This window comes from Engystomops pustulosus, chromosome 10 (assembly GCF_040894005.1).
Source record: "Engystomops pustulosus chromosome 10, aEngPut4.maternal, whole genome shotgun sequence".
In the NCBI taxonomy this organism is placed as follows: Eukaryota; Metazoa; Chordata; class Amphibia; order Anura; family Leptodactylidae; genus Engystomops; species Engystomops pustulosus.
This window is the reverse complement of record NC_092420.1, coordinates 47627910-47647817: the sequence shown is the minus strand read 5'-3', so window position 1 is coordinate 47647817 and position 19908 is coordinate 47627910. Positions and strand designations below refer to the sequence as shown.

At 39.4% G+C, this 19908-nt stretch overlaps 1 protein-coding gene across 1 annotated transcript in view; it reads left to right on the top strand.

The window, feature by feature from the left end:
* Positions 1-19630, top strand: part of HMCN1 (hemicentin 1) — a 219917-nt gene extending 200287 nt beyond the window's left edge. Inside the window, exons 96-106 of the mRNA XM_072128125.1 lie at positions 129-250; positions 341-578; positions 935-997; positions 4507-4626; positions 8531-8665; positions 13327-13440; positions 13812-13937; positions 15738-15866; positions 15956-16075; positions 16645-16771; positions 19159-19630. Of these exons, the coding sequence (XP_071984226.1) occupies positions 129-250; positions 341-578; positions 935-997; positions 4507-4626; positions 8531-8665; positions 13327-13440; positions 13812-13937; positions 15738-15866; positions 15956-16075; positions 16645-16771; positions 19159-19525 (1661 nt within the window). The 3' untranslated portion in view covers positions 19526-19630. The remainder of the gene's footprint in view (positions 1-128; positions 251-340; positions 579-934; positions 998-4506; positions 4627-8530; positions 8666-13326; positions 13441-13811; positions 13938-15737; positions 15867-15955; positions 16076-16644; positions 16772-19158) is intronic.
* The last annotated feature ends 278 nt before the right edge of the window (positions 19631-19908 follow it).

Here is a 19908-nt window from a genome sequence, read left to right as displayed (position 1 = left end):
AGCACTCCTGTTCACCCACAGCACCGCCTGTGACTGCTGAACAAGCTTCCTTTTCTTTAAGTATTCTTCAAGTATAATGGAATAAAACATTGAAAGTTCCATTGTTTTTACCTCATCTAATCTTACAGGAGAAGTCTTGAGGATCACTCATACCGCCCGTGGCCTTGATGCTGATGGCTTCCTTATTTTGGATACGGTTGTAAAAGGTTATATTCTTCAGTTACAATCGTCTACTGACATTATGTTAAAGGTAAGTATGAAAAATGTATAATTCTTGATGTTTCACATAATATTCAATAAGCATTATCCACAAAATGTATTTTATGTGACTTCATTTTAGGATTACACAGAGGATTATGTCCAAACAGGTCTTGGCCAACTATATGCTTACTCAACAAGAATGTTCTACTTGGATGGAGTTAGTGTACCATATGCCTGGAATCACACTGTCAGTTATGATCCCAGCCATGGCAAAATGCCTTTTATGGTAGAGATTTTACGTGTATCCTCTGTGGAAACAGATTACAACCCTCTGGAAGAGACTCTTGACTTTGAGATGCATGCTTCAATTTCCAAAGGTAGAAAATATTGGAAAAATTGGGACTTTATTTATCGATTATTTCATCATATACCATGTAAATAGCTATTGTGTCCACTGCTTACATTCCTGGTCTCCAACCAAGATTTGTTTACATAGCTATAATAGGGAAATATTTGTATAAACATGATATGCTGCATCCGCTCATTGGCCTCATTGGCATGATGCTGTATATCCCTGAGCTTAGTGATCAGAACCAGTAGCGACTTATGTTTTATGCAGTGGGAGACATCACTCAAAGTGGAGGACAGCTGATTTTTTTTAAACTCCTTCCCTGCAGTGGGAATATTGATATTATTGCATACCTGTTTTTCTAACCATTTATTATCCTTATAGGTGATTTTGACAACCAGTGTCCACTAGGATTTAGTTATGATCTATCTGGGCTCTACTGTGAAGGTAAAAATAATACAAATGTATTTACTATCATAACATAATAATCACATACAATTAGAAGTTACTATTATGTATTTTGCTTTTTGGAAATTAAAAAATAAATTACAGAGCATCACACTGACAATAATGTCAACAGCCTGCGGTAAGTGGTGTAAAATATCAAATAATTTATAAAAGTAAATATACATGTAAAACAATGAAACCATATGTAAACCAGTCCAGGAAAATGTATAAGTCCCTGGAGATCATAGAGTGTAGTGTGGGAACCCCAGTTAAAGAAAAAGAATGGAGATAAGGAAGACAAGAACCAGGGCTTCACAAGCCCTGACAGCTGTGGTAAAGAATCTCAAAGGTTATGGATGTTGTGATGAACTACCACTCTCGAGTTCAAGCACGGGGTGCACCTACTCTATGGAGTCCCAGAATTTAGCCCTTAAGCTCGATCCACTTACACAAAATGGTGTCCTTAAAAAAATTATTTCAGCAGTTTCAAAAAAGAGACCTGCTGGTCATCCAACAAACAGGAATTCACATGGTATAAATAAAGACAAGAAGAAGAAATCGCCTACACGTTTTGAAAAATTAATTCTATACTCATGGCTATGAGGAGGAGCCATTGCTAACTGTGGCAGTTAGTAGCTGAGCTTTGATAGGTTGCTGTTTTGCCACAGGTTATTAATATGAGGCCTGAGCTTTAATTGGTTACTATAGTCAATGAGTATAAGACAGCTTATGTGTGAGGTAAGATGGATAGAGATACAGAGATAGGGGGAGATTTATCAGAAATCTCTGAGGTAAAACTGTTCCAGTTGCCCATGGAAACCAATCAGAGATTAGCTGTAATTTTATAAACAGCTGTGGGAAAATGAAACTTATCTTATCTTATTTGTTGCTGTGGGCAACAAGAACAGTACTGCTCTTAGACACCTCTATAAATCCACCCATTGAAAAAGTGACAGTCAGAGACAAATACAGAGATGGTCAGAGAAAGTCAAGAGACAGTAGGAGAAAGTTAGGGACAATTGGAGACAGTCAGAGACAATCGGAGACAGACAGGGTCAGAGACGGACACAGTCAGGGACAGAGACAGTCTGATAAAGTCAGAGACAGTCTGAGACAGACAGTCAGAGAAATCCAGAGATAGAAACAGAGACAGTCTGAGACAGAAACGGTCAGTGACAGACACAGTCAGAGACAGACACAATAAGAGACAGTTGGAGTCAGAGACAAAAAGACATAATTAGAGACAGAGAGAGTCAGAAAGTCAGTGACAGGAACGTTCAGTGCCAGATACAGTCAGAGACAGACATACACGGACAGAGACACTCAGAGACAGAAACATTTAGAAACAGTAAGAGAGAGAGAGAAACACATATTTTGTTAACCCATTCGATTTTGTTATAGCTAAGAGCAGTTATTTACTGTCCTGGGCAATGCCAGGATCTACAACTAGTACCTCATATACATGAGATATAACAGAAATGAGCAGGAAATAGGAGCCTGTCTAGTTATTGAATCTTTATGATTCGGTAATGGTGGGCTGTATCACAGAGGGGGACGACGGTGAATACCGAGAGTCAGTAAATACGTTTACCGAATGGTGCAGCTCAAATGGTCTCGTATTAAACATAAATAAGACGAAAGAATTGGTTATAGATTTCTCAAGAAAAAAGGGCGTTCTGCCCAAACCACTTAATATAGCAGGGACAGAAGTGGAGCAGGTTGGTAGCTATAAATATCTGGGCGTGATCATTGACAATAAATTAAGCTGGCATGAGCATATTGATAAGGTCTCCAGACGTGCTAATAGTAATCTATTCTTTTTACGTAGACTAAGGGCATTTGACATCCCGAGGACTATGTTGGTCGGTTTTTATAATACGGTTATGGTGAGCGCATTTGCATTTGCCCTAGTGGCTTGGGGCAACTGTATTTCTAGTAGGGATTGTCAAAAGATGGATAAAATAATTAAGAAAGCCTCCTCGATAGTAGGTTTGCAATTTGATAGATGGGAGAAACTTGTACAATGCGGGATAATAAGGAAATTGGAAAAAATTAGAAATAACAGTGATCATCCAATGCATGGCGTGCTGCAGGCACAGATTAGTGGTTTTAGCTCCCGTTTTATTCTCTTGCGTTGCAGGTCGGAGAGATTTAAAAAGACGTTTATACCGGCCGCTCTCGAGCTGTCAAATGCCGCAATTGGGGGTAAAATAGGAATGTTTTAGAAAATAAGACTATTGGAAAAATGGGTTCTATTTTATTACTTTTATAATTTATTTAAGTAACTATTTATTGAATATCGGGTGAAATTTACTTATGTGTATTGGTGTTTTTACTCTGTCTTATTGTATATGTGTTCTTTTCATGTGAGTTCTTTTTATATATGTGATGTTCTGTCAATTTGATGTATTGCAGAGGTGACACTTTAAGTTCCCGCTTGGGATAATAAAGTATTATTATTATTATTATTATTATTATTATTATACTGCTCCAACAGAAACTTTACCTCTGGCCTGCCCCTGTTGATAAAATGTAGATTAGATTAAGTGATCATTGTGACCACCTCTAAAAAAAAAACCCCAATGTTTTTAGATATTTTCTTATACACATTGTACAATGTTTGCTCATCACTCTAGGACAACAGTCCTTAAAGTTTAAACCAAAATGGAAATATAAAATCGTAATTTTCATAATAGCATTTAGTGAAAATCAAACACAGCATATCAGCTTAAATAACTCATACTAGCTGTCAAAACATGATGTTGAAGAAATGCCTTGTCTGCAGCCACAGAACCTAGGTTGTTTGCATTAAGTTGACCATGAGCCCCTCTGTATACAGAAGTATTTTAGTCTCAGATGTGAGGCCATCTATCAAAAAGCTGAAGCTTGGACAAAACTAGGCCATGCAACAGAACAGTAATCCAAAGCAAATCTGCAATGGAATGCCTAAAAAGAAAAGAATCAAGGTGTTCTACAACTCTAGTCACAGTCCCAACATAATTCCATGCTGTGGGCAATATGGTCACAAAATTCTTTGTCCTGCAACCAGAAATAATTTTTATATCACTGTATGGGTTGTATTTCAGAGAGAAAAGAGGAGAAATCCAAGAAAGACCAACTAGTCAATATTACCTGCCTAGTATTTCTTATATATTTTTTAATTGCGTGTCCATGAATCTGTTATGCATATCTAAGTAGTTAAAAGGAAGTAAAGGGCAGCAGAGTGGGCTTTAAAATGAAAGTCAGTGCATGACTAAGAAAAAGACGGAAATTCCTGTCCTGTGAACATGAATAAGGTAGAAAACCTGGAAAATATTAATAAACATCTTTCAGGACGATATGCAGTGTTTGGCATGAAAAAACCTGGAAAATGAAAGTGCAGCTTAAACATATTTCAGGCCACATTTTGCAACTTTTCTTTTTGTTGTGTGTTCCAGTTGCTTTTGCCCTGTAAGGCTTTCCATGCATGACTGTCTAGATTGTGTAACTCATTTATTGAACTCTTTCAGATGATGATGAATGTGTTGCTCATAATCCCTGCTCCCATACATGCCATAATATTATGGGAAGTTATTACTGTTCTTGTCCAAAAGGCCTGATGAGCTCTGCAGATGGGAGGACATGTCATGGTAAGTTAATCTGTCACATGAATGAATAAGTAACAATAAAATTTTTTCTGATAAATAAAATTATTTGAACAGGCTGTACAAGGGCATGTAACAACATTAACAGTACTTATCAATCCTCCTTCTCCTACTGTTCCAGTACTGCTCCTGTGTCTTTCCTGACATGATAGGAAGATTATAGGAGACTTCCTGCCAATCACTGGCTGTGATGAGTCAATACTTCAACCAGTGATTGGTTGAGCTGCCTCCCTTAGTATTTCTTGCGGTGTTGCAATAGACAAGGTAAAGGAACGTAACATTTATATGTTTCAGGCCCCATGTAGACTTTTTGAATATAATGGGGAAATGGTGGGTGGGGCAGTAAAAAAGTTGTAACTACAACAATTTTCACTATTGGATATAGTGGTGGTCAGCTGTATTACCTACAGTGGGTTCAAAAAGTATGCAGAGCTCTTTACATTTTTCACTCTTTGTTTCATAGCAGCCAATTGGTAAAACCTTAAAATATTTTTTTTTTGCTCATTAATGTACACTGTGCACCCCATCTTGAAAAAATAAAAACAGAAATGTATATATTTTAGCTAATTTATTTTTTTCTTTCTAACAAGAAAAACTAAAATATCACATGGTCATAAGCATTGAGACCCTTTGCTGTGCTACTTATATTTAACATATTTAATATGCTGTCCATTTCCTTTTTATTCCCCCTTTATAATCCAACTGTGTCTAATTAAACTGATTAGACTTGATTAGGAAAGATACACACCTGTTTATATAAGACCTCACAGCTTACAGTGCATGTTAGAGCACATGAGAATCACAAAGTCTAAAGAACTGCCTAGGGAGCTCAGAGACTTGTGTCAAGGCACAAGGTTACAAATGTATTTCTGCAGCACTCAAGGTTATTAAGAGGACAATGGCCTCCATAATCCTTAAAGTGTAACCGTCATTTCAAAAACTTTTGATATATTGTAGAGCAGGTAAGATTCGGGTAACTAATCCATTTGCTCTGCATTGCAGCCTTCCCCTATTGTTAGTGACTCTCAGATGGCTGTTGCTAGGCACATTCCATCTTCACTAAGGAGATGACTACAGATTGAGACACACCCCCTTCTCTCTCCACTCTCCCTGCTCACAGCTGTTTACCTCATGGTTCAGTGCTCCAGCACTCAGTCATATGCTGACAGAAGCCCTAACTAATGTATATATCTATCAATCAATCTCCCTCAGCTCTCCGTACACTTGTATGTAGACAAACAATCCCTTCGTCCCATCACCTCACACTCCACAGCAGGAGTAACCTCAGGAGTAACCATGAGAAGCAACCCCACACATGAATGGTTGCAGGATTCTTTACAGTTGGCATGAGACAAGACTGGTGGTATCGCTCCCCTTGTCTTCTCCGAACAAGCTGTTTTTCAGATGTCCCAAACAATTGAAAAGGGATTCATTAGAGAAAATGACTTTACCCCAGTCCTCAGCAGTCCACTCCCTGTACCTTTTGCAGAATATCAGTCTGTCCCTGATGTTTTTTTCTGGAGAGAAATGTATTCTTTGCTGCCCTCCTTGACACCAGGCCACGCTCCAAGAGTCTCCGCCTTACAGTGCGTGCAGATGTACTCACACCTGACTGCTGCCATTCCTGAGCAAGCTCTGCACTGCTGGTAGCCCGATCCTGAAGCTGAAACACTTTGAGGAGACGGTCCTGGCACTTGCTGGTCCTTATGGGCGCCCTGGAGCCTTTTTGGCAACAATGGAACCTCTCTCCTTGAATTCCTGGATGATACGATAGATTGTTGACTGAGGTGCAATCTTTCTAGCTGCGATACTCTTTCCTGTTAGGCCAGTTTTGTGCAGTGCAGTGATGACTGCACATGTTTCTTTAGAGATAACCATGGTTACCAGAAGAGAAACAATGATGCCAAGCACCAGCCTCCTTTTAAAGTGTCCATTGGTGTGATTCTTACTTAATTATGACAGATTGATCTCCAGCCCTGTCCTCATCAACACCCACACCTGTGGTTATGGAGCAATCACTGAAACAATGTTAGCTGCTTCTTTTAAGGCAGGCCTGCAATGAAGTTGAAATGTGTTTTTGCCAAAAAGTTCATTTTCTAGGCAAATATTGACTTTGCAATTAATTGCTGTTAAGCTGATCGCTCTTTATAACATTCTGGAGTATATGCAACTTGCCATTATAAAACCTGATGCAGTAGACTTTGTAAAAATTAACATTTGTATCATTCTCAAAACTTTTGGCCATGACTGTAGATAGATAGATAGGATATAGATAAATAGATATGACTAGGTAATAGATAGATACATAGGATTTAGATAGGTAGATAGATGATAGATAGATGATAGATAAATAGATAGATAGATAGATAGATAGATATGGTGTCATTGGTCAGCAGCACTTGTTGTGATGAGGTGACAGTAAGCAGGTCCCGCCCCTCCATCTTGCTGATTGTAGTTTTTTTGATAGTCTGAAACCATGGTGGGCCAAAAAAGTAATAAATGAGGAATGAGAGGCAAAATACTTTGAGGAATTATTCCCAGGGACACCTGGAGCAGAATTATGTTTTTTAGGTTTTTTTTTGCTCAGAATGACGGTTACACTTTAAATGGAAGAAGTTTGGGAAGAACTCTTCCTCAAACTTCTAGGAGAAGAGCCTTGTGAAAGAGGTAAAAAATAACCTCAAGATTCCACAAATTTAACTATCATTACAGTGAAGGAATAGTTCGGTTCACCGAGCAGCTCGTACTATACAATGATTTGGAAACACATCACATCAGAGCTAAGGGATATTTCCCTAACACTACATCCCTCCACCATTTAGGGCTTTATGGCAGAGTCTGCTGACAAAGGCTTCTCCTCTGCTGTGTGCAAAACACATGAAGGAATCCCAGACTATGAGAAATAACATTCTTTGGTCTCATAAGATGAAGATTAAACTTTTTGGTATTAATTCTAAGCAGTATGTGTGCTTATCACCTGCCAAATACAATCCCAACAGTTAAACATGGTGATGGCCGCATGATGCTATAAGGGGTGTTTTTCGGCTGATGGGACAGGATGTCTGGTTGCAATTAAAGGAAAGATGAATGCGGCCAAGTACGGAGATATCCTCTAAGAAAACCTCTTCCAGAGTGCTTTGGACCTCAGATTGAACTGAAGGTTTACCTCCCAACACTGACCCTAAGCACACAAATGCTGCTTTTTATCAATTTGCAAATGAATTTTTACCCAGTACACGGCATGGAATATTAAATACCTTCACTATGAGGCGCAATATGTTATGAAGAAAACAAGCCCTCAAACAGCACTTTCCATGGAAAAATAATAAGGTCACAGAAGGTGAAAATGGAAAGTAAAAAAACTAAAACTAAACTAAAAAAGACCTGGTCGTTAATGGGTTATTAAATTAAAAAATTTCTACATTTTCTTTTTTTTTGTCAAGATGCGGTGTAGAGTGTGACAAAATGAGGAAAAAAAAAAGATTTTTATTGATTTTAACAATTGGCTGCAATGAAACAAAAAGTGAAAAATGTAAAAGGGTCTTAACAGTTTCAGTACTCACTGTTTATAGAGGTGTTTTATTGTACTCCTGCCTGTCTCATCTGGAAGGTAAATGAGGCAAAGAAAACCTCTATGGAATTTGTGAATTACACATTATTAGGTTTAATGGCCAATAAGAAAATTGCAGGATTTAGTGCTTTTTTTGTTTTGAAATGAAATCTGTAAAAGAAAAACCATGCAATGCCTTTTTTCAAAAAAGAAAATATTATAGTCTCCTTTAACATTCCCTTTAAAGCTAAACTTTTATTGACTAAATTTAGCTGGTAGATGGCACCAAAAGACTGCACATAGATTCTGATGACATTGAGTTTGTTCTGATATTTTTAGACATAGATGAATGCACATTAGAAGATGCTGTTTGTCGTAAAAATGAAGAATGCAGAAACACCATTGGTTCTTATTCATGTATTCTGAAATGTGGAGTGGGATTCCGACCTTCTACTAATGCCCTAGACTGTAAAGGTAAATTACAATTATGGAAAACAGAAAGTGGGGCATTATTTTCATGTTTTTTTTCTCAAGCATCTCTTTATTTATACAAATTTGAAACGATTTTTGCATTATTATAGAGACTTACACTACAGACCAAAAGTTTGGACACACCTTTTCATTCAAAGTGTTTTCTGTATTTTCATGACTATAAAAATTTAATATTCACACGGAAGGCATCAAAATTATGATTTAACACATGTGGAATTATATACTTAACAAAAAAGTGTGAAACAACTGAAAATATGTCTCATATTTTAGGTTCTTCAAAGTAGCCACCTTTTTCTTTGACTACTGCTTATCACACTCTTGGCATTCTCATGATGAGCTTCAAGTTACCTGAAAAGATGTCAGTTTAGGGAAAATCATGGCCCAGAAAACGTACATGGCATTGGAGGCATATAGTTATATTGCCTCTGATAGGGAGTCTGCTAGTGGGGACGAGTGTCCATTTTATTTGTCCACCTCGTCCTCACAAAGTGACCCCAAGGAACCCTCAATAAGGTGCCTTAGAAGTAGTGTTGAAGTGCCTTGGGCTTCTGTTGAAGTGCCTTGGGCTTCTGTTGAAGTGCCTGGGGCTTCTGCTGAAGTTCCTAAAGGCTTCTGCTGATGTGCCTGGGACTTCTGACCCCAATCTCTGTGCTGCACTATATATTGTCCCAAACCCCACTTCTTTTTATGTGCAACTCAACAGAAGGACCCCTGTCAGTGCAGCAGAGACTGAGAAATATTGTGTCGTAGTACTTCTTATGGGACTGGTAAAAATGCCGGCTATCAGGGTCTACTGGAGCACAGACATTCGGTACCACATCCCGATCTTCCGCGGGGCATTGAGTAGGATGCACTATGAAGCCATCCATAGGTTTTTTCATTATGCCAACAATGCACAGTGCCCACCCAGAGATGACCCTAAATAAGATAGATTGTTTAAGGTCTGGCCCATATTAGCCTATCTGAGTGCCCAATTTATGGAAGTGTATACCCCCGAGATGGACATATCCATAGACGAATCCCTGGTACATTTCAAAGGGAGACTTCAGTTCTGCCAGTACCTGCACAATAAGAGGGCAAGATATGGCGTGAAGATGTATAAGCTGTGTGATTTTTTTATACCACGCTGTTGAAGAGCCTCTGTTCCAGGAAAACTGCAGCATGCAGCACTGTTATAAGGAATCAGAGAGGTCTCCCAATGCTGCTGCTAGGGAAAAAACTCAGAAGACACGAGTGTCAAGCACTATGCAATGACTCAATATTGTGCGTTAAGTACAAGGACAAGAGAGACATCCTTATACTAACAACAATACATGGGCACACCAGCACCCCTGCCCCTGTACGAGTTCCAGTACAGAAACCCCCAAAGGACTCCTTCACTCACTGCAGAGGGCTAAGACCATTTGGCATGCTCAAGCATTTGTTATAACGATACAAGCCTTTTTACAAAGTATTTTTGTGAGTATATTCTTGGTGCTGCCTACGTCTTACATTTAGTGGATTCGGATGTTGTATACTCTGTATTTTGGGAAGATCTAAGCAAGTGTATGAATTATCCACACAAGTGTTCTTCACTCTTCACTACCCTGGATAAGGAGATGTTACCTGCCTTTTTCATTTAATTCATCACTTGTGCAATGAGCGAAGGAGTCCTTTGAGCGCAACCAGGAATATATAAGGATTTATAAGAGAGTCTTTTGTCGGGGTGCTCTTTTGGTGTGCTGCTCCTCTGATAAGTTTTCCCTTTTTGTTAGCAGATTTGTGAAATTTACAGAAACCCCCAAGCCTGACTGCATTTTGGATTACAATAGGCACATAAGAGGGGTTGACTTGTCGGACCAGGTGCTTCAGCCATATAATGCCATGCGGAAGTGGTACAAGAAGCTGGTCATGCACATGCAGATGGCACTGTATAATGCTTACATGCTACATCGATGTGCAGGACTAAAACTTTAAACCTTCTCACATCCGTAAAAAAAAGGAAATGTAAAACAAATTATGGAAATAAAAAGAAGACCAATGGCAAAAGGTTTCTAAAAGAAAATGTGCTATGACTTTTTGTCTAAAAATAACTATTTGGACTATTTGAAACTTTGAAAATTGTAATTTTTTTCAAATTTTTCCTAAATTATTGAATTTCAACCGCCCCCCCCAAAAAAAACTGAACATCAAAATGATACTGCTAACACAAACTACAATGAGAAAATTGTCTCATGTTAAAGTGTTGAAAAGTTATTACCACAGGAAGAGACGCTGGTCAAATTTTTTAAAAAGGGCTGTGCTTTAACCTCGGCTGCAGAGGATGAATTAACAACAGCTCAGATTAGAGCCCAGGTCAATGACACAAAGAGTTCTAGCAGCAGACACATCTCTACAACAACTGTTAAGAGGAGATTATGTGCAACCGGCCTTCATAGTAAAATAGCTACTAGGAAACCACTGCTAAGGAAAGGCAACAAGCAGAGCAGACTTGTTTGGGCTAAAGAACACAAGGAATGGACATTAGACCAGTGGAAAGCTGTGCTTTGGTCTGATGAGTCCAAATTTGAAAGCTTTGGTTCCAACAACCGTGTCTTTGTGCGACGCAGAAAAGGTGAACAAATGGTGTGAGGATGCTTTGCTGGTGAAACTGTTGGGGATTTTATCAAAATTGATGGTATATAATTCCACATGTGTTCATTCATAGTTTTGATGCCTTCAGTGTGAATCCAAAATACAAACTCTTTGAATGAGAAGATGTGTCCAAACTTTTGATCTGTACTGTATGTTCATCATATGATGCTAATATAAAAAATTGGCATTCAGTTTTGATGCAGAACTCTTATTCAAAAAGTGTGCTAAACTCCAAAAGGAGTATTGGTGATGTATTTGAATGGAATTATTCATGCATATTAATGACATAATTTTGAGCCAAACATAAACTGGGGTTAAGAGCAAGGAAAGACCATTTTACCTTACATTTAGATCACATGGTTATTTTATTGATTTTAGTCATAGGATGTGGTCGCAAACCAAAATTTCCCCTAATTATTTGAGTTTATTTTAGCATTTGCAGGTGATTTTATATAACACCTACAGAAATATAATAAAATTAAGCCACTCCCATTCTCACCATGGCAAATCCACCACATAAAAGTAAAAAAAAACTCAGTATAAGCACAGAACACATTGGGGCACATTTACTTACCCAGTCCAATATATCAAATTGTAGAGAGGAAAGGAAGCTGGCTTTCACCATGTAAAATTTTCAGACTTTATTCCAACAGCGTTAAAAACATGATGCAGGAGAGAGGAAGCACGCAGGAGCCAACTCGAGGCGACGGCCCATTTCGGGCTAGAGCTAGAGCACCACAACGTACTCATTGGTCATACGCCCCAGAAATCTATCTCCACTCTCAGGCTAGATAGCCTATACAGGAGATCATAACCGGAGCAGTGCCCCCCCTTCATCTCTATCGAACTTACTTACCCGGTCCTGTCGCGATTCCCGATCCAGACGGTCCGAAGAAGATGAAGTCTGGGGCGATTCACCATCGTACGCCCAAGATCCTGTGTCGCTTCCCCCTCTGAGGTCCGCCAGAGTTCACCTTCTTCTTCCCAGTGCATGTGAGTGCATGTCTTGCGACACAATTTGCGATGTTGAATCCCGCGTGTTGTCCGAATCCGTCGGATCGTCCAAGAAATGTTTGCGCGTGAAAGCCGGCACCGATGCGATAAAATCTGATCGTGTGCACCAAAAACCCCTGTTAAATGCGGTGAAACACGGAAATTGTCGGGGAACCCGGTGAAAATGCGGTCCACAGACCCTTAGTAAATGAGCCCCATTGCATGAAAATGCATAGCACCTTGAGGACCATTAATGAATTCCAACTAGTGAAGGAGAATACCAAAAGAGTCAATCAAGAGTCAAAGAATCAATAACAGAGCACAGAAACGTGGTGTAACACAATAAGAAAACAAGCAGTCAACCGAACAGGTAGCATACAGACCACAATCCCCAGTGGACAAGTAACTACGTAGCAGATGACTTCTGTGAGCCTGGGTACTCTCTTTCATAAATTCATCAGTTAAACAACTGTTAAATGCTAAAAGGAACAAAGAAGGTTATGATAATGTATTACAAATAAAAAAAGAAGCAGCAAAATACTAAGCTTAATGTAATGCAAAGCTGCTGCTAGATCCACTTCACTATCCCAACTCAGGCAACTCCCACGGTTGTGAAAAGTTTGGACATCCAATAACTCTATTACAGACACTTTGCCTATATTTTAACATTTCAACACCTTCTTAAACTTGAAAAAGGCACCAGAAGAGCTGAATGCTTGTTGTCATTTACACTATGGGAGAATAGAAGACTCTGCTTTTGAATGTACTGGATATGACTTTCTTTACTGTTTCTTTTACTGTTGAGTTCTATGGCCAATTCTGTAAAGCCAGACTTGGTGAACAATTTTAAGCCAATCCTATTTCTTTATGACCTACTTTTACCTTTGTAACACTGGAAAATTTCCGAGAGATAGCCTAGAATGCAAGTTTACTCCTCTGAAAACACTATTTGTCATATTGCCAAATTTACTGTTCTTCATTTAGTATATGTTATAATAACTGCATTCTATTTTCATTTTTGGTTTTTAATGTTACAGATATTAATGAGTGCAAAGAATCCAATCCTTGTCATCAGCGTTGCCTCAACACTATTGGAAGCTATCACTGTGGTTGTGAGGCAGGTTTCCATTTAAAAGGCAAGAGATGTTACGGTAAGTTGAATGATCAGACCATGTAAACATAATGGGGCAGATTTACTTACCTGTCCCAGGAGTTCACCCGAAGTGCATTGTTCCGACGATAATGCACTTTGGTGCGATTCACTAAGATCGTGTGCCCGATATCCTGCATCTGTCCTTTTTCTTCCCGGTGTATGTAAGTGCATGTCTTGTGACAAAATGTAAAGGTTAAATCCCGCGCTCAGACCGAATCCTGATCCTACTGCACCAAAATGCCTTGTCCCAGGCCCTGGCCATTGGGATTGTTAAAGAAAGTGTAGATGTCATAGCTACAATGAGATATAGTGTCTGGTACTATGTATGGGGCACACAGTGGCAATGCTCACATATGTATTTCCTTGTAGACCTTAATGAATGCCGTCAGCAAGTCTGCAGACCAGACCAAATGTGCAAAAACACACGTGGAAGTTATAAGTGCATTGATTTATGTCCCAGTGGATTTACAAAATTAGACAATGGATCATGTGCTGGTAAGTATTGCACTTTTTTTTTTTGTAGACTTGCAACCATGTCCACTCTCCATTCATGTCTGAGACCACTGTGTCAATACACTCTGCTATTTTTGGCTGTGACAGAAAAGTGGGGATACAGCATCCCCCTTTCAGTAGCACAGCATCCCCCTCTCTATAGTATGGACCCCCTTCTGTAGCAGAACATTCCACACTCATTTCTGTAGCCCACTATTTCCCCCTTTCTGTAGCCCAGTATGCTCAGTAGCACCCACTTTCAGTTTCCCCCCTTTTGGTAGCCCAGTGCCCCCTCCCCATCAATAGCCCAGTATACACTTCATTCAGTAACCCAGGAAAGCGCTACCCTCAGTATTGGTGAATGCTTACCTATCAGTATGATACTGCTGCCTGCATTCTCTCTACACAGGTGGCACTGAAGACATCACTGAGTAGTAGTAGACAGTGGTGCTATAGTTCTACATGTGTCCTGTAGTTCTGAATAATATGCTGGCTTATGCAAGTATCCCCCCTTGAAGCTTTAGTTGTTGGTTAATATCATAATCACAACATACAAGGCCAATGACTGGCACATTGGCCCAAATGTATTAAATTGGCTGTGCTAGTTTTCTGTCCTACTTTGCACTGAAAATAATGTCTTTGTAGCTTGCATATATGCATTTAAGAAATGTTTGCGCCAGATTTATGCAGGGGCTGCCTGATAATTGAAGACACTCGTATGGCAAACTGTACATGGTTCAGATTGCACTACTTTTGATAAATCTGGTCCATCAGTGCACCCAGTCCTCAACATGCCGGTATTACTGAGAGAGAGACCTCTTAGTAATTCAGTTTATAACCTGTGGAAGTTTTTGCTGCAGGTTAAATTAAATTTGACTGGACACAGCATCCCTGCAATCGCTGCCTTGCCCCCTGCATGCACCAAGAATTGCAACTTTTTCATGCAAAGCTGGTGCACAAGGCATTATACATCAGCGGAACAGAGAAAAACCATACAGATGTAACTACCGTATATTCCGGCATATAAGACGACCTGGTGTATAAGACGACCCCCCTACTTTCCTGTTTAAAATATAGAGTTTAAGATATATTCGCCGTATAAGACTACCCCTTTTCCAACGTATACAAAACACCGGTAAAAATTAAAAAAAAAACATTTGAATTTAACATGGTCCTTTTTTTAATTTAAATTCTTATGACATGCAGGTATATAGCAGGAAAACTGTCGCTCATAAACATAAGGCATACAACGACAACATTACCATCGTCCATTTTACTGTAAATGTTACCATACTGTACCTTAAATTTTTATTTTATTAAATATTCCATGCCATGTACTCAGAAGCGGGAAAAAAATTCCAAATGCAATGAAAATAATGAAAAAACGCATTTGCGCCATTTTCTTGTGGGCTTGGATATTACGTCTTTCACTGAGCGCCCCAAATGACATGTCTACTTTATTCTTTGGGTTGGTACGATTACGTGGATACCAAATTTATAAAGGTTTTATAATGTTTTCATACATTTACAAAAATGAAAACCTCCTGTACAAAAATTATTTTTTTGATTTTGCCCGTGAGCCCTCTCCACGCAGCGCGACCCGACAGCCGCCGTGAATACATGGCAAGCGGTCGGGATTACCGGCGTATAAGACGACCCCAGAGAAGACAGAAGATTTTTCTGTCTTCAAAAGTCGTCTTATATGGCGGAATATACGGTACTTGCAAATGTCCTTCTATTGAGATATGATATGGTAATAAGTAACTTGTGGTTGCATATAAATTCTATCTTGATTTTCTATAGATATTAATGAGTGCATAGAGGCTACGCATCGGTGTAAAAATAATGAAATATGTGAAAACACGCATGGTAGTTATGCCTGTGTATGTCCACGTGGGTTCAGGTCTGAAGGTCCTGGGAAGCCTTGTGTAGGTATGTTATAGATGGAAGACCCTTTTCTGCTGTCCTTATTATATTCTATCAGTCTAATTACCCCTTTACAAATGTGACCTTTTACACAGATATAAATGAATGTGACAATCAAGATGTGTGCCAACATGAATGTAGAAATGTCCTTGGAAGTTACCAGTGTGTCTGCCCACTTGGTTATCAACTTATGGCAAATGGAAAGTCATGTCAAGGTATGACTAGTTATTAAGGTACTATATGCAGTCAGTTCTCTTACATATTGGGGAAACAAGAACTCTGCATCAGATATCAATATTTCAATCCGCACCATAGTCATGAGTCCATAGCACAGCACTCAGTACAGCCGTGATCACGGACTGATCAGAATCGTGAGAAACAGCCCATTGTGTTGTGATGATGGAGTAAAATGTTAAATCTAAAAATGATCAATGTATCAAACTCATGGTATGTTTTGCTCTGCCACTTTTCCTATTTGCCACATCCATTTCCTATGAAGCCATGACCCCTTGCTGGACAAGTCATAAAAAGTAGCGCAAACCATTCAAAGATAAATCTGCCCCTGTGTGTCTACTACTATGTCTAAGGCTTTGAAACATCAGAGAGTTGGGAATGTCTCATTTCCTTATGTTTGAGCAATTCAGACAGGCAGACAGACTGCCAGAGTAAAGAGGTTATAAACAGGGTGTGCCAATGATGGGCTTCATTTCTTTGAAAGACTTCAGTGAGTTCTACCAAATATTTTTTTTTCTAACAACTACATCATTTACACATTTACTCACAGATATTGATGAATGCCTTCTCCAAAATATTCAGTGTGGAATAAACCAGATGTGCTTCAACATGCGAGGAAGTCACCAATGCATTGATACCCCTTGTCCTCCGAACTACCTACGAGACTCTTCTTCTGGGTATGCTATACTTATTAGTTGATTTCATGTAGTAAAGAAATCTTTATTGTCTGTTCCAAAATTACTTTGCAAAGATTTTGATTTTCCTATATTATTTCATCTAAACCCTTCAAGCCCATGTATTACCTTTACTGTATGATTCGATATATACTCACCGGCCACTTTATTAGGTACACCTGTCCAACTGCTCGTTAACACTTAATTTCTAATCAGCCAATCACATGGCGGAAACTCAGTGCATTTAGGCATGTAGACATGGTCAAGACAATCTCCTGCAGTTCGAACCGAGCATCAGTATGGGGACGAAAGGTGATTTGAGTGCCTTTGAACGTGGCATGGTTGTTGGTGCCAGAAGGGCTGGTCTGAGTATTTCAGAAACTGCTGATCTACTGGGATTTTCATGCACAACCATCTCTAGGGTTTACAGAGAATGGTCCGAAAAAGAAAAAAAAACATCCAGTGAGCGGCAGTTCTGTGGGCGGAAATGCCTTGTTGATGCCAGAGGTCAGAGGAGAATGGGCAGACTTGTTCAAGCTGATAGAAAGGCAACAGTGACTCAAATCGCCACCCGTTACAACCAAGGTAGGCAGAAGAGCATCTCTGAACGCACAGTACGTCGAACTTTGAGGCAGATGGGCTACAGCAGCAGAAGACCACACCGGGTGCCACTCCTTTCAGCTAAGAACAGGAAACTGAGGCTACAATTTGCACAAGCTCATCAAAATTGGACAGTAGAAGATTGGAAAAACGTTGCCTGGTCTGATGAGTCTTGATTTCTGCTGCGACATTCGGATGGTAGGGTCAGAATTTGGCATCAACAACATGAAAGCATGGATCCATCCTGCCTTGTATCAACGGTTCAGGCTGGTGGTGGTGGTGTCATGGTGTGGGGAATATTTTCTTGGCACTCTTTGGGCCCCTTGGTACCAACTGAGCATCGTTGCAACGCCACAGCCTACCTGAGTATTGTTGCTGACCATGTCCATCCCTTTATGACCACAATGTACCCAACATCTGATGGCTACTTTCAGCAGGATAATGTGCCATGTCATAAAGCTGGAATCATCTCAAACTGGTTTCTTGAACATGACAATGAGTTCACTGTACTCAAATGGCCTCCACAGTCACCAGATCTCAAGCCAGTAGAGCATCTTTGGGATGTGGTGGAACGGGAGATTCGCATCATGGATGTGCAGCCGACAAATCTGCGGCAACTGTGTGATGCCATCATGTCAATATGGACCAAAATCTCTGAGGAATGCTTCCAGCACCTTGTTTAATCTATGCCACGAAGAATTGAGGCAGTTCTGAAGGCAAAAGGGGGTCCAACCCGTTACTAGCATGGTGTACCTAATAAAGTGGCCGGTGAGTGTATAATATAAAACACATAGAGAGGTGCTTCACAGGTAAATCCTATAGGATCAAGCAAATACATAGCAATACATTAGACTTATTCCCTTGCTTCCCGAGTAAAATGTTCAAAGGAATGACGTTCTTGTGGCAACTCTCTTGGAGCTGTGGAAGTTGATTAAAGGAAACATACCATTTACCGATTATGGTAGATCTACCTTTTATGGTAGATCTGATGTTAGGTTGCTAGTAATGTTCTAAGACCTAATCTATTTTTACCTAATAATATAATACTTTCTAAGCTAAGGTACACTTTATCTACCTTATATGCTACTTTTTGGAAAAAGCAACTGCGGCATGGAGTAGAGTCTCTGTGCAGCCTCTGTAGCCACTTCCATCCCTCCCACCTCCCTGTTCTCAGTGCGTTCCTCACATTGATGCTGCAGCCCAACTCCTTCATGGACCACATCATCAAAAATTTGCATATTATGTGTAGCCTAGCTAGGAAAGTATTATAGGATTTAGTAAAGATAGATTAGGGCTTAGAAGCTTACTAGGAACCTACCTAGTTTAATTGGTGGATTTCTGATGGTAGGTTTTCTTTAAACAGTTGTCTTGTCACAACAAGTTATAAGTAGTTGATTGGTTGGGGACCTAGTGGTAGGGTTCTGTTTTATCAAAGTAGCACCCCATATAAATGGAGAAGCACATCATTCAAGCATGCTGGCTCTCCTGATTCATTATATACACTACTGATGGAGATAGCCAAATACGGTGCTCAGCTATCTCTGTCAGCGCCATATAGATGAATAGTGCAGCAGGTCACATGTCTGACCTACAGCTCTGTTCATTTGGGGTAGAATGGAGCCCTGTTCTTGTTATCCACTGAGACCCCCACCCATGTATAGGGAAAAACTTGAATTTTCACTTTAGCGGCTGAACAACCCCTTTAATGTTACTTAGTTTTCATGCTTCCATAATTTACAGATATTTGTAATGCCATGTCTTGCTGCTATTTGATGTTTGTGTATCACCAGGTATTGTTTGAAGAACTGTGCCCTAAATGATGTGGAGTGTGCTCTCAGCCCATATGCATTGCAGTACAAATTGGTCTCACTTCCATTCGGCATTGCTGCCAATCAAGACCTGATCAGACTGGTTGCCTACACACAGGATGGAATACTTCATCCAAGAACAACATTTCTTATAATTGATGAGGACCTCACACTGCCATTCTCTATAAGGGAAGAGAAAATGAAAGGAGTGGTTTTTACCAACAGACCCCTTAAAGAGCCAGTAACATACAGAATGAAAGTAAAAGCTTTATCCTACAGCATAGAACGCAGCATTGAGTATCAGACGACTTTCATTGTTTATATTTCTGTGTCTCCCTATCCGTACTAAGCTGACCGAGGTTTCTATTCCCATTTTGTTGTTCCCTGTAATTTAATACTTGAAAGACAATACAATTCACAAAATAATTTTAGTAAATAAATTGCAACAAGTTTTTTTACTGGTTTTTGTATTTTTTTTACAAGTTTCTTTGATATGTACAGAGGGTCTTATTTCACATACGAATAGAAGTCTCTGAGTACACACTTGGTCTATCACAAAAGCAAAATCAGTTGTATATGAAGAGAAGTCAATTCTTTTTTTAAATGTCCTTAATGTTTTGTTCATGAAATATCCACTTGTTTTTATCAGTGCTATTGATTTTAGTTATTAATTCTTGTCTTGTAGGTATTTTACATGAATACGCATTGCTGTCCTGATTTTTTCTGATTTCT